Source organism: Marmota flaviventris, chromosome 17 (genome assembly GCF_047511675.1).
Source record: "Marmota flaviventris isolate mMarFla1 chromosome 17, mMarFla1.hap1, whole genome shotgun sequence".
NCBI lineage: Eukaryota > Metazoa > Chordata > Mammalia > Rodentia > Sciuridae > Marmota > Marmota flaviventris.
Genome location: NC_092514.1, coordinates 77,605,018 through 77,620,050, shown reverse-complemented (window position 1 = coordinate 77,620,050; position 15,033 = coordinate 77,605,018). Strand labels below are relative to the sequence as shown.

At 48.7% G+C, this 15,033-nt stretch overlaps 1 protein-coding gene across 2 annotated transcripts in view; it reads left to right on the top strand.

Annotated features, from left to right (window-relative positions):
• Window positions 1-118: 118 nt before the first annotated feature.
• The window catches only part of Csnk1d (casein kinase 1 delta), a 29,777-nt gene continuing 14,862 nt past the window's right edge, over window positions 119-15,033 (top strand). Inside the window, exons 1-2 of one of the 2 annotated variants that reach the window (XM_027920623.3) lie at window positions 119-510; window positions 7,557-7,667. In XM_027920623.3, the coding sequence (XP_027776424.1) occupies window positions 435-510; window positions 7,557-7,667 (187 nt within the window). In that variant the 5' untranslated portion in view covers window positions 119-434. The remainder of the gene's footprint in view (window positions 511-7,556; window positions 7,668-15,033) is intronic. The other variant, XM_027920624.3, reaches the window with a different exon arrangement.

Genomic DNA, 15,033 nt, shown 5'->3' with positions numbered 1-15,033 from the left:
GCCCAGAGCGGATGCTGCTGGGCGCATGCGCAAGCGCCGGCAGGAGCGTTGGGCCCCGCCCCATTCCCCGCCCCAGCGGCGTGGCCCCGCCCCCCCCGGGTTGCTAGGGGAAGTGACGTCACAGCGCGATGGCGGCGGCTCCTTTAGGCAGCTGAAGGGGGACTTAGGCCCGGAAGATCCGAGTCCATCCGCGGCGGGGAGAAGGCAAGCGGGGCCGGCAGGGGCCGGAGCAGCGGCGGCGGCGCTCGGACTGTCCCATCCGCCCCGTATTGAGGCGCTGGGAGCGGCGGGGCGGCCGGAAAGCGATGGTGAAAGCGGGGCCGTGAGGGGGGCGGAGCCGGACCGGACCCGCAGTAGCGGCAGCAGCGGCACCGCCTCCCGGAGCGCAGACCCAGGAAGCGGCCGGGCGGGCAGGAGCGAGCCGTATCGCCGTCATGGAGTTGAGAGTCGGGAACAGGTACCGGCTGGGCCGCAAGATCGGCAGCGGCTCCTTCGGAGACATCTATCTCGGTGAGACCCGCCGCGGGAGGGTGCGGGGCCGCGGGCGGGGTCGCGGGGGGCCGGGCCTGCGCCCAACGGCCACGGGCGAGCGGGCTGGGCTGCGGGGCCGGTGGGCCCGGGAGGGAGGCAGGGGCCCGCCCGCGGGCCTGGGGCTGAGTCTGTGGGGGAGAGGCTGGGGGCTTTGGGCCTGGGGTTGAGTGCAGGGGACAGGCAGGCGCTTGGAGCCGGGGCCGGGGCCGGGGCCGGGGCAGGGGGTGGGTGGGCGGGCCCCGGAGAGGCAGGGGCTTGAGGCTGGGACTGGGACTGGGACTGCGGGGCCGCCGGGCCCCAGAGAGAGGCAGGGGTTGAGGACAAGCCTGGGGCTGGGGCTGGGTGGGCCCCGGGCCTGGAGGCCAAGTCTGCAGGGCAGGGGCAGGGACGGGGACGGGGGCCGCGGGGTCGGTGGTCCTGGGTTTGGGGCTGCGCGGGGGCCGGGTGGAGGCAGGGGCCTGGGGGTGGGGCCCGGAGGGGCAGGGCCTGGGCTGCCGGGCGGGGCCTTGGCTCCCTACCCCCATCTAAGGTCACAGCAGTAAACAAAGGCCACGCGCGGCTCCACCGCGGGTCTTGCGCTGGCTGTCTCCACCCACTCACTTGCAGGCTGACCCCGCGTCTTGCACTTCGGGGGGGGGGGGGGGAATGTCAAAACAACCCAAGTGCAGTGTGGAGGTGGGGAGTGGCCCAGTCAAATGGGGAAATCCTGGGCTGGTTCTGAAGGCTCCTTGTTGCTGTCTGATCTTGCCTTTTCCAAAAGTAGCAGCTTCAGGTAACTAACCCACTGGAGGGGCCCCATGTCTCTTCAAGTTACCACCTTAGTCATAAACAGACTGAAAATGTTCCCCTTGAGCTAGGACTTTGGCTGGCCCTGGTCAGAGCCCCTCCACCTTAGAGTGGTCATTGAGTACATTATAAGCATCTGCATTGAATACTTAATACCTGGAAATAAAAAATAACTAAATTTAGCTGATTTCAGACAAAGATAAGATGTTGGCAGAAGTGGAGGCTAGGAGAGTGGTAGGAAAGTTCTCATGAGTTGTACTTTGGACTTAAAGTTCTCAAGGTAGACTTGAAAAAACACTTGGGTGGGGATGTCCTGAGTTGTGTTAGTAAAAGGATGTATGTGTGTATACACGGGTAATAAAAGGTTGGCTTAAAGCTTCTAGTTGGGAATTTGAAATAGAATTAACTTTTCTAAACTTAAAATTCCATTAATTTTCTCAGTGGAATTGTGTACAAATTCTTCCAAACCCCTGAACTTGAGAGTGTGTGGCCTAACAGTGATGGGTCTGCAGAGTGACTGCTGCCTGAGTTAGGGTAAAGTTATGATGTTGAGCAGCCCTGCCTGTCAGGGATGGTTGAGAGTCAGCAGTGCCTTGGGCCTTGCCTTTCAGATTATCCCAAGTTTGAGTGCTTCTCACTCCCACCCTTTCCAGGACCTTGAGGGCTGACAGTGTTAATGAACTGGCCCTGTCCGGTAGTTCGTAACTAGTTTTGGTTCCCAGTTAACCTACAGGGTAACCCCATCACATGCCATTTGATGTTTTTTAATTTGTATTTCTGCTATAATGGCCTGCTGAGAAAAGTATGCTCTAAAGACGTTTGGGTTTCACTATTTAAATATTTATAACTAAGTAGTCAGCCAGATGCCTTCTCGGCAGTGTTTTGGGACTCAGAAGTGCTGGGTAAATGGAAGCGTTTAGCTTATTTATAGAACAATGGATTTTGGCACAGGTTTTAACCTCAGGATCTAGGAGCTGTACTGAAAAGTCAATCTGTTAGGCACCCTTTTGCAGGCACCAAAAAGTAGGTGTTTTGAAATTTTTTGCTTTCTGAGACCTTGCCAAATAACTGTGCTTTCTGAAGATTGACTCTGACAATCAAGTTGTGGTTTGGCTGCCACATGTCATTCAGAGGTGTAAGCATGTTGCATGGAGCATGTAGACTTCACAAGGGTTCTGCTTCCTCAGTGTTGCATCCTTTGGGTACCTTGTGCTGGACACAGTGGGCACTTGACCATTTGGGTCAACCTCTTCGGAGGGATTTGTTTTGTCTCCTCTGTGTGTTTTAAAAGGAACTGGTTTGTCCATCAGGTCATACTCACTTGCATGGGGTTGGGTACCACAAGTCTTTACATTGGCATTGTCTCTTTGCCCACGTTGCTCCCCTTTCAAGCCACCCCACTTAGGAACTGAAGCAAAAATGCTGTACTAACATGAGTATGGAACTGTGGGTCTATGGAAGATGCAGAGTCTGAAGACCATGGGATGGGTGGACTAATCTGCCATTTTTCTGCAACCATTCCTTATCTTGTGACTTAAAGTCTATGTGTGAGTTCTGGTGTGAGTATGATTAAAACCATTCCTAACTGTGGCAACTCTGATGTTTTCTCAGAAAGCACTTCACTCCTCCAGTGGGGCTCATCTTCCTTTGAGCCTGACACTGTAGTTTTGGATTTCAACCCAGGACTTTTCTGTATTTCCAGGTATTTGAGACTGGGAGGAAGGGAAGGCTATCCTTGAGTTTATGGCAGTGCCCCTAGTTGGCCTGTACCCTCTGACCTCCTGCTGTGCAGTAGCCAGGAGAAAGGGCTGTAGTGCCACCATGTTGTGCACATCTTTCCCAAAATTGTCCCTTCAGAGAGGGCAGCATGTAGAGCTGTTTCTTGAATGTCCAAGTTTCAGAAAGCGTGTGTACTGGACTTGAGCTACCATGGGAGCCAGAAAAATCCAGTCTCCTTCCTCAGTCCAAGCCAACCCCGTGTGGAAGGCTCTTTAGGGGGCAGATTGGAACAGTATCACAGCCCACAGGCCTGTGGAGAGCACATGTGGGCAGGATGTCATGTGCCGGTATTGCAGGTAGGTTTAAGGCAGTCTCAGCCCAGTGTCCTTCCCAGTGTCAGCCCATCACTGGAGGTGGTGTTTTTTGTTTGTTTGTTTTGTTTTTTTGATGCAAAGGAAACCAGAAATTCTTCTATTTTGGGTGGCAGTGTGCCTCTTAGAAACTTGATAACATCTGAAAATGGAGCCAGTGCTCTTGTTGTGGACCATGTGTTCCCAGTCCAATGTGGTGGTATCAGGGAAGAAAAGCCTGTGGCATGGGCCAGGCTGAAGGCCAGTTTGTCTGATGGTGTCATGGTAAATGGAGCGTCACTGTGTTAGCCATTGTGGATAGAGTGCCTGCAAGGTGCCATGTGGTCTAGGTTTGGTCTCATCATTTATTTTCTAGAAGCAAGCGGTATGGTCAAGGACCCAGCTAGGAGAATGGAGTTTGTTCTTGACTACTGTTTCACCATCACTCCTTCAGTTTCTGGGAGTCTCGTCTGTCCGTCCATCTCTTACCTGGATGGACTGTGCATCATACTACGTGATGTCCCATATTTGGGGAACTAAACTTTAGTAACCTGTTCATCTCTGGTTTTCACGTTTCCCCGTCACTACCCTGATGTCTCTGGCGAGTGACCCCACTGCTGGCTGACCATGAGAATAGAGCAGTCACTGCCTCTTACTGGGACTCCATTTACCTTGGAATTTGGAATTACATGAGCATCTCAGTGAGAAGTCATGATATTCTTCCACACCACCTTGTCAGTTTCCCTGAGAGATGACTTTGACCTGTTGTTCTAAGGTGGTTCCCTATTTTCTATTGATAACCCTGGGTGGGAATTAACAACAGCCACGCTGGTAATTTAGCATGACTCTTTCCTATTCCAGGACAGAGTCATGCTCTGGGTTATGTTTATGTAATTCACTATTTGTTATTTCTTTAAAAAAAAAAAGTATTTATTTTTTAGTTGTAGTTGGACACAATGCCTTTATTTATTTAATTTTTTTAATGTGGTGCTGAGGATGGAACCCAGCGCCTTGCATGTGCTAGGTAAGCATTCTACCAACTGAGCCACAACACCAGTACTCACTACTTGTTATTATCTGCTCAACTCAATGTCCTATGTCTAAACACAGACCAACATTTATGCTGAGTGAGGGAGCCCTGTCTTAACAGAAGACCAGAATCATTGAGGTGTACAAAAAAGGGTTTGATTAATGTCCTCAAATATACAACCTGAATAAACATCTGCTGGTTACCTGATTTTGTCTTGTTCTGAATCATAGCTCTTAAATGCCTTTGTTACTTCTTAGAGTATTTCTCAGGCATACTTGTAATAAAGGAACAGGTTTTATAATTTCCACTTTTGTAAAATAAGATAGACATGTTGCAACAATGCCAAATGGCTATCAGACCTTGTCAGTGCTTCCTTATCCTGTGTTTGTCCCCTTGAGGATTAGTAGCAGTGTAGGGAAGCATTGCTGGTGGGGCATGGGGATGCTGCCAGCGAGGGAGGTGGGGCAGGGCTGCAGGGCTGCAGGCTAGTGGGTTTGCATTGGGACCTGCAGGGTGCACAGAAGCCGTCTGCCTGGTCTTTCTTCTTGTTAGGTAATGAAGTCCATGGAGGAAATCCTGGAGGGTGTAAGGGTGTACTACTCTCAAGCATTTGTCTTTTTTTGGTTGATTTTTGCCTTTTTGTTTATTTATTTATTTAGTGTGTGTGTGTGTGTGTGTGTGTGTGTACGCGCGCCAGGGATTGAACCCAGGGGTGCTTAACCACTGAGCCATGTCCCTAACCCTTTTAATTTTTTATTTAGAGACAGGGTCTTGCTAAGTTCCTGAAGGCCTCAGTCTCCCAACTAGCATTCCTTTCCAGCTGGTCAGCAGATTCAGGGCAATCTTCCTGTATGGTCCTGCAGAAAAACTGGCTCTGTTTGCTATTATAACACGTGCTCTTGGCTGCATGGCAGGATATAATTCAGGTTATGTTTCAGAGTTGCCAGTGGTCATTTGTTCCCACAACTGTCAGTATTGCAGGAGTGACTGTTAGACATGAGCTTTATCAGCTGCAGAGTAGTAGGTAGAGTCATCCTCCATCTTCGTGAAGATCCTGGTCCTAGGTTCATTGGCCCTAGACTATCAGTGTGGACTTGCCAGCTGGCAAGGAGCGTGGTGTTGTCCCCCAGAGCTGTGCTGCTTCGAGATGCAGGGAGTCGCTGATGTAACTGGTGAGATGAGTCATCATTCCTCCTGGATGGTGAGTTCAGCTCAGAGTCCAGGTCCTTAGGGGAACTCGGAGGTCATTTTTCATCCGCATGGCATGTTTTAGATGAAGTCATTTCTTTTGCGATTGGATAGATTGTCCCAGCTGTAGGCAGGAAGAATGAGCTGTGTTACCATCTTGTGATTGCCCCCAAAGTGTCTATTGAATGGTATGTGAAGTTAGATCTGGAGTGGTCACTGGTAATGATCAGGTGCTATTAGTTCTGCAGATCTTCAGTGTTGCCCAGGGCTTTGGTAGGCTTGCTGGGAGTGCTGCATCTTGTGCAGAACTCTGAGCCACCAGAGTGACTGGTTCTTGGGGGCTCACTGGATAGCAGTCATGTTGTCCTCATGCTTGTTGGCCTTGATCTGCTATTCCTCTGGGACTCAAGCACTGTGTAACCATAAGCCCCTTCATATCCCCAGCTCCCTGTGAAACAGTCTGCAGAGTCCCCTCAACCCATCTCAACTGAGAAGCTGAGTTGCTTAGGGCTGGCCAGACTGCTCTGCCTCCACTGCAGTCTGTCTAGTACGGCCTCCAAAGGGGGCTCTCCTAGGAGTCTCAGCTTGTGGGAGCCCTGTTAATCACTTTGCAAATGGCCACATCCCTGGGCAGGATGAAAGTGTTTTGTACTTTTGTCAGGGGTGGGCATGGTATTGGGGATGGAACCCAGGGGAGCTCTACCACTGAACTACATCCCCAGCCCTTTTTTGTTTGTTTATTTTGAGTCAGGGTCTTTCTGAATTGTCCAGGCCGACCTTAGTCTTATGACCTTCCTGCCTCAGCCTCCTGAGTAGCTAGTACTTCCTATTTAGAAGGACCCTTTGAGGGGAGAGGAGGGCCAGGTGTGCCATCGCAGAAGACCTTGTTTCCGTTTTCAGAGCGCTTCGCTGCATCGTGTGATGAAAACGGGTCAGGAGTTGTCAAGTAGGGCTTCAGGTTAGGCATGGACTCGGGAACACTTTTGTGAGCCTGGAGGAAAGGTGGTTGCCAGCTCTGCAGGTCCTTATTGGAGAAAAGCAGAGGCATGACATCCCTACATAAAAACTCTAAACTGGGCTGAGGTTGTGGCTCAGTGGTAGAGCACTTGCCTGGCATGTGTGAGGCACTGGGTTTGGTTCTTAGCACTGCATATAATAAATAAAAATTAAAAGGTCCATTGATGACTAAAAAAATATTTTAAAGAATGAAATAAAAATAAAAAACTCTAAACTCATAGAGTAGTTTATTACAGTATTAGTCACAAACTGACAAAAGTTGTGTGCCCAGTATGTGTTCCATAGGTGGTACCAGTGGAGCCCTGGGAAGGGTCCTTTTTTCTGATCTAACGTCCCCTGGAAGGGAGTGAGGGAATCCTTTGGCTTAATTGAGAGTCTGTGGCTGGAAATGGCTTCTGCAGCTACGTAGGCACTGGGCCTACTTGAAACTGCCTACTTGAAATTGCCTGACTGCTGAGGGTTGTGATGAGTGGATGCTATGCCTGTCTGGACTGAGGCTGTGGAGGTTTGGCATTTAAACCCCCTCCCTCATTCTAGAGGGAGACTCAAGCACACTCCCAAAGGCTTATTAAGGCAGCATGGAGAAATATCATGGCACTTTCCAGTGGCATGCTCTGGGCAAGTGAATGCAGAGGCCAGTGGACAGGGCTGAAAGGAAGGTGGAGACCAGAAAGGAAGGCCCTTTGGCTGTGGCGACCCTGGCATGGGTACAGATGTAAGCAGGTGGTAGAATTCCAAATGAACTTTCCTATGCATGTCAGACAATTGTTAGATGGTTGTCAACTGTTGCTACCATCTTCGAAAATGGAGAGCATCCATCATTTGGTTTATCTCAGAAAATTAAAAGCTACCAGCATTTCTGCAGTGAACTGTGATGTTGGGTCATTTGGTAGACATCGGATGATTAATGTGTATGGTTTTCTTTCTTTGCCAAGGTACGGATATTGCTGCAGGAGAAGAGGTTGCCATCAAGCTTGAATGTGTCAAAACCAAACACCCTCAGCTCCACATTGAGAGCAAAATCTACAAAATGATGCAAGGAGGAGGTATGTCCTTTACCTGTTGAAGAAAGAAGCCAAGGTTTTATCCAATAAGAGAGAGGATGTGTCTCAAGCCAGTCTCTGGTTTATTTTGGGAAAGTAGGGAAAGGTGTCTGTCCATACCCTTGGCCAAGTCGTTTGTGGCTTCTTCCTTGAAGAGACTGGCTCAGCCACATAAGACGTCACTCAACAAAGAGAAATAGTTGTATACTTTTCTGCTTACATACCACTTTTCTTAGCTTCTGCTAGGTTACACTGTCCTTGAAATGTAGGATTTGTGTGAATTTTAAAATGCATGGTGTCTGTTGATGGTGGCAGGTGTCACCAGTGACATTGCATATTGTACTATGGCCCCTGTGGGTCACATATTGTGTTTACAGCTTTGGGGGTCCCTTCAGACTGTCTGGCTTCAGTTTTCTCTTGAATACAATAAAAGTTTTCAACTCAGCAACTTTTGTGACACTTTCCAGGTCAGTCCCTGTTCCAGTTCTGTGGAACCTTGCCCCAGGACCTTGGGGTGCCTGAATCCAGTAGGTGTACCAGATCTGGAACCAGAGCGTATCCATCTTGATCTCAAAAGTGTTGCTTTTAGAATTTTCTGGACTTAAAATATAGTTTTAGTGGAGCAGAAGAGAATTTTTATTGGGGAATTCAAAGCCATGGAAACAGCAACATTGTGAAGGGTGGGGCTCACCAACATGTTCATCTGAGGGTCTGGTCTTGGCCTGAGTGAGGAACCCATTTGGGAGCAGTGTTTGTATCTGAGGGATGGCTGCACTTTGCTAGAAGTAGCCTTCAGTACTGTTAATAGTTGGAGGGTAGAGGGAGTCCCCCTCATTTGTCCACATTGTCTTCATTGACCAAAAGGGCTGGTAGGAGAAGGGGGATGTTGAGGGGATCTTTGAGGCTTGAGGTCTTCCCACCACAAAAGCAGCATTTTTGTAACAAAGTGTCTTTGGCTGCAGATACATGTCAAAATAGCATACCTGTACCTGTTTCTGTGGTTCATCTTAGTGATGTCCAGAGCACCGTGTCCTGGGCTTTGTGACCAGAGGAGGCTACAGTGATGAAAACTCTGGTGTCATTCCTCCTCCACTGTTGTCCCAAGGAGAGGTCGCCAGAGACTTCTCTGAGGGACCTTCTGTAGAGGATCAGCTTCTCTGGGGCGTAGAGATTATAATGCAGCTTTTAGGTTGTGACGAGTAGGGTAGAACAAGGTGACACTGGGTCTGACCTTTTCTGGGGGTTACATAAAACCTACAAGCTTAAAAAAAGCATTAAGGAGTGATTCTTCATGAGAACATGCAAACTGGGGAGCCTGCGAGGGGAGAGGGAGGAACTGTCCCTCACGAGCCTGGAACGGCACTGGTGCAGACATCTGGCAGTGGCCACAGAGGAACCTATCCCACCCAGCAGGTCTCAGATCCAGCACCATCGCTGCTCCCTGTGCATGCTCTTCTCTGCCAGTTGCTTCTCTCCTCCTCAGTTGTGGAGAGCTGTCTGCAGATCATGCCAGGTGCCCCTGGTGGGCAGTATTGCCTCCTGCTTTGAACTTAATGTAGAGTGGGAGGAATCACTTGCTCCCTTGTTTTTGCCCACATCGCTTTTCCAGGATTCTGGAATCCAGACATGATTCCAAAAAAAATGGGCTTTCTTCCATTTGGGCCTTTGATTGCCATTCCCCAGACGTGGGTTAGGTTTTACTATTGGATAAACCAGGGTTTTGAACCCTGTTGCGTGTTTGGTAGATACCTTGAAGGTTTGCTCTAGAAAACACATAATGTTGCACCTGGCCATCACAGTGCACTCCTGTAATCCCAGTTACTTGGGAGGCTGAAGCAAGAGGATCACAAGTTGGAGGCCAGCCTGGCCTACTTAGCAAGATTTTTGTTTTAAAAAACAAAAAGGGTTGAGGGTGCAGCTCAGTGGTAGAGTGCTTGCCTGGCGTTCACAGAGCCCAGGTTCTAGTACCACAAAAGGGGAAGAAGAGCATGCTGTGTTCAGCAGTTCCTGTTGGATGAATTCTAGCCAGGACCACACCAGAATCAGCAGGTACAGGATGAAGGCACCTGCTCTGCTTGGAAATCACTGTGCTTTGCTGCACTCCAGCCTCTTGCAGCATGTCCTCTGCATAGGTGGTTGTGAGTTATTCTTCAGGAAGAGACAACAATTAACTCTGACAGTGCTTGTTCTGACCTTGCTTAATGTGGGTCATCTCAGGATGTGCTGGAAGAGAAAGTCAGGGCAGAGTGGATGTGATTGTTCTCTGACTTACAACACATTCATCTGGGAAACTTGTAAGGCTGGTGGTGCCACAGTGCCTGACCAGAGAGCTACTGCACTCAGGTGGTCACGCTGCTTCAGGGAGACACGTTGTCCTCATTGTCAGGGTGTTTCTGTATAGTATGTACTGACTCCTCAACCACATGCTGCAAGTGAGGTACAGGAGACTTCCTGGTGTTCCAGGGACACAGGCAGGAACTTGAGTATTCTGCCCTGCAGCACTGAGCATCATTACGAGCCCAGAGAGTTCCATCTGTTCACAATCTGGTTGGGACAATAGGTCGAAAACAGTGGTGCACACACATAATCTCAGTGGCTTGGGAGGCTGAGGCAGGAGGATCACAAGTTCAAGGCCAATCTTGGCAACTTAGTGAGGCCCTAGGCAACTTAGTGAAACTTGTCTCAAATTTTAAAAGGGTGGTGCTGGGGAGATGATTCTGTGGTCAAGCACCCTAGGTTAAATCTCCAGTACCAAAGGCGGGGGGGCGGGGAGAAAACTTGAGCAGAAATAAATTAAAATTAACCATGTTGGTGAAAGAGTGGGACAGACAGCCAGTGTTTACCGACACTAAGTGACTGCCAGATAGACCTAGAGACCAAAGTCACTGCTCTTTTCCAACCCTAATGTGCCCAGGAGTAGCTTTAGAATGCTCTTCTTAGTAAGCCCCCCAGCAGAGAACATTTTACTGGGTTCAGAGCTGTTTCTGGTCCAGGTTGAAAGTGGCTGGTGTGGTCTGGGGCAGGGAGAGTGGGGTATCTGTAGGCAGGGGTGCACACACCATGATCCTTCTGTCACGAGGTGTGGGGAACTGTAGGCGTATGTGTCAAGAAAGGTGTGGTGGATGATAGAGTGGACGCTTGTGCCACTCACCCCAGCAGGGAATTGGGCTCCCTGCTGGAGCATGGGCCCCTGCCCTGCACGAGTTTGTCTCCACAGGCACTTGCCCCTTGGTGTTTCCAGGGTTTTTGGTTTTTGTTTTCCAGTGTGGGACATCAAATCCAGAGCTAGTGAACACTAGGCAAGTCCTCTGCCACTGTGCTGCACGCCAGCCCTGCTCTGTTTTTGTTTCTGTCATCCCACAAGACATTAATGTTTTTAAAAATTTAACTAATGATATGTCAGGAAACATTTGGCAGGTGTTTTGTTTGTTAAATTGGGGTCTTGCAGTTTTGCCCAGTGTGGCCTTGAACTTGAGATCCTCCAACTTCAGCCTCCGGAGATCTGGGATTGCAGGCATGCACCAATGTTCCCAGCTGCCATTTTTATTTTAGTCATCTTTTTTTTTTTTTTTAATATTATTTTAGATGTTGATGGACCTTTATTTTATTTACTTATTTATATGGGTGCTGAGAATCAAACCCAGTGCCTCACACTTAAGTACTCTACCACTGATCCACAACTCCAGCCCTATTTTTAGTCATCTTAAAATTGCTGAAAAATTCATGAAGACTTTTATTTGTATTAATGCTGAGTCCCCACATTTGTAGTGTATCTTCTTGCAAATCATAAGGAAGGTATGTGCCAGTATCTGACCCTGTCCCCTGGTTTTCATCCCAAACATTTGTCTGGTTCTTAGGCCCCATAAGGGGAAGCATCTGGGTTCACAGCTGTAAGTGGCAACAGCAGTAGCCGGTGTCCACCTTGTGGTGCTTGGGTCTCTGCTGGCCTCAGTTGTTTCCACAGAAACACCAGAATTGGTACTTTTCAGGCACAGATCCATTTTAGGTTCTGGATTTTGCTGATGTGAAATGCCTGCTTTCAGAGTCCTGTTTATTAGCCTGTGACCAGAAGGTTCTTCACCTTGCATCAGCAGGAATGTCCTCTTGAGTGTTTCTGTGGCCACTGGCAGCTGTGAGTGAAGCATGCCACAAAGCTTCATCTTTTCTGGCCAGGGATCCCTGAGAGCAGGAGCCCTTTGGTGGTAACTGTATTTTATTCTGTTTTTAATGCCACAGGTGGTAACAATGTTACCACTGTGTTAGTGCTGCCCTCATCCTGGAAGGAAAGGGCACTGGATTGGGTGCACCCAAGAGTTTGGTGAGTCTGTGCCACTTGTGTATCCAGATAGACATAGCTCTGAATGTTGTATAGTACAATTATATTCTGTAACTTTTTTTGACCTAATACATTGCTGAAAACTGCTATTATTTATAGACAATAAAATTTTTACTTGGTGAACCTAAAAAGAGATAAGTTTAGTTTAGCTGAAGAGCAAAATATGGTCATTTCATTTCATTACACCAACAATAATCAGTTAACAAAATGTAGTTTTAAAAATGCGTTTAAAGTAGCAAAAAAAGAAACCCATACAAAAGCTATCTGGAAAGGAATACTTTGAAATGTCAGTTTTCTGAGTTGCTCTTAAATTCAGTGAAATTTTCATCAAAATCCAGCAGCTTTTCTTACTTGACAAGATGAGTCTAGAATTGAGGGAGAAGAGGGAAGGGGCAAGGTGAATTCCATACTCCAAGTAGTGCAGCTTGCTGTGGAGTCTTTTGATCAGAACTGTCTTGCTGTGGCTCTAGATGGAACCTAGGAGCAGTGACACACCTGGCCCTTGCATGGTTCCCACTGAGAGGAGCCCAAACTGCTTGGAGAAATGGCCAGGTCTAGAGAAGGGCAGGAAGAGCTACAGTGAGCCCAGAACATGGCGCCGAAGGAAAAAGGTGCCCACTCAGCAGGTGGGCCTACGTGTCCACGGATCTGGGAACAGGGAACACGGTTGAAAGCTGCCTGCGGGCCTGCGTGGAACTGGTTCACAGTGACCACTGGTGTTTCAAGGTCACTTGCTGTTCTCAGAATCTTGAGATTTTACAAGTAAACTGGATTGTCAGAGTTAGTGTGTGTCTTATGTGTGTCTTTGCTATTTGAATACTTGGTCTGATTCACACACTGGTGATCAGGGTGCTGCAGATTTTCAGAGTGCTTTGCATTCGTGAGTCAACTCTTTGAGTGACTTCTGCAGTAGAGGGTTACCCATGATCCCAGGTAGGCTTATTCTTATCTTTCAATTTTTCTCAAATGGCCAATTTGATTCAGATAAAATAAATGAGTGATGACAAGGGTGGGCTGTCGGTGGCTGCTGGGTTCCCCTTGTGAAGGTCCGGACCTGGCGCCTGGCTTTTCCTCCTCTGCAGAAAAGACTTCCCTCCTCGCTGGTGGTGCGGGGCTGCTGGGGCTGCAGTGTTACCCACAGATCGTGCAGTGTGCCTAGCGTGGTTCTGTGCTTCTGCTTCACAGAACTGGATTCTGTCCTCTTCCCTTTCTCCCTTCTCGGGTTCCAGTTCCATCCGCGGCTTGGGGTTGCCCCACAGCTCCCAGGGGCTCTTGCTGGCCTTCTCTGAGTTTCAGTGCTGGCTGTTGTGGGTGAGTCTGTGGTGTCCGATTCCTTATTCCGCTTGGTGTGTTTTTTCGCTCCAGACGCTGTAGTTCTCAGCCCTAGACATTAGATTTGGGTCTTTATATCTCCGTGTCTTTAACTTCCTTGTCAGTTTTACCTCATTATAACTTAGATCTTGTGCCATTCTTGGCTGATTCCAGCAGCTGGGTCAGTTTCTGGGCCTGACCTCACTGGGTGGTTTTCTGCCTTAAAACCTCCTCGTGTGCCTGGTGGCCTTCAGATGCCAGGCAATGGTAATTCCACCCTCTTGTGGGCCGTGCATTTTCACGTTGCTCACCTTTTTTTTTTCAGTTGTGTTCTGGAATGAAGTTCAGTTACATGGGTCTTTTTGGTTCTTGCTTTTATGGTCACACTCAGAAACCGGGGTGCAGGTGCGAAGTTATGTTTGTTGTCTGCCTGAGACTGTGATTGTCTTAGAAACTTTCTTCCATGTTTTGTGTGGTTTGGGGGTTTTCCTTGGATATTGTAAGTGTGAGGATGTTTGGGTTCCTCTTACTCCATCTCTGGTAGAAGTATAATTAATGACTTCTACATTTTTATAAGAAAATAATAGATTTCTTTCTGACTGTGAGGTAAGAAACGATTTCTTAATATAAAATATTTAAAACGTTACTTATCAAGGAAAAAGCTAACGACCTTTTTTTTTTCTTTTGGCACTGGGGATTGATACCAGGGGCACTACTGAACCACATCCCCAGCATTTTTACTGTGAAATGGGATCTTGCTAAGTTGCTGAGTCTGGCATTAGACTTGCAGTCCTCCTGCTTCAGCCTTCCAGGTTGCTGGGATACAGGTGTGTGTCACCTTGCCCACCTTGAAATGATTTTTGATGAGTGGATTTTCCTGCTGGCATCAACGCGTACTATAAGGCTGAGTCTTGTTATGGAAGGGCCAAGAGGCTTGTGACCTGCACCCAGGACAGTAGTCGGGATATATGTGAGGAGGGTCTCATGGGAGTTTGCTGTGGGGCAAGCAGAGAACCAGGCAGTGTGCTCTGGAGGTCCTGTGAGCATGTGCCTGCTCCTGTAGCACTCAGGTCCTGACCTGGAGGCTCCCATCAGCTCATGCTCTCAGCTTCACTGTGTGACTTCCTGTAGCTGGTGGCTGTGTGTGGGCTCTGGTGCCAGTTTTTCAGGAGTGGGTCACACTAATTCATGTCTTCAGATCTGCCCTTCCCTCCTGTGGCGTTCTGGGTCAGTTGTTTCTGTTAGGTTTATCCTGTGTTCTTTATTCTCTCTTCCACTGAATTGTCTATTAAAAATCTGGGTTATTTGTAACCCCAAGAGTTTCCACTGCTCTTGCTTTTCTCATCAACATCAGAAGTGAATAACAAGAATGTCTTCTCTCCTGCCAGCCTACAGCAGCTCCTCTCTCTTTTGTTTCTTGATCTGGCATTGCACATCTCTCTGAGGCTGTGGTTTCTCTCCAGTAGGCCCTGCTGGCCGGTCTGCACACACTGCTGTCTTGCTCTTCTTGCCTTCTCTTTCCTGGGCTTTGCACTCCCCACCCTTGGAGGCCAGCGGTGTGAAGTCAGCATAGGTGCATCTCATTTCCCATCACTGACTGCTCTAACCCTCAGCAGAGGCTGTTCTGTGTTGTTTTTAGCATTTGTGGCTTAATCTTAGCTTTAGGTCCTTGAGGACGGGTTTTTCCAGGGTCTTCTGACCCCCCAACGCTAGCCCGCCCGC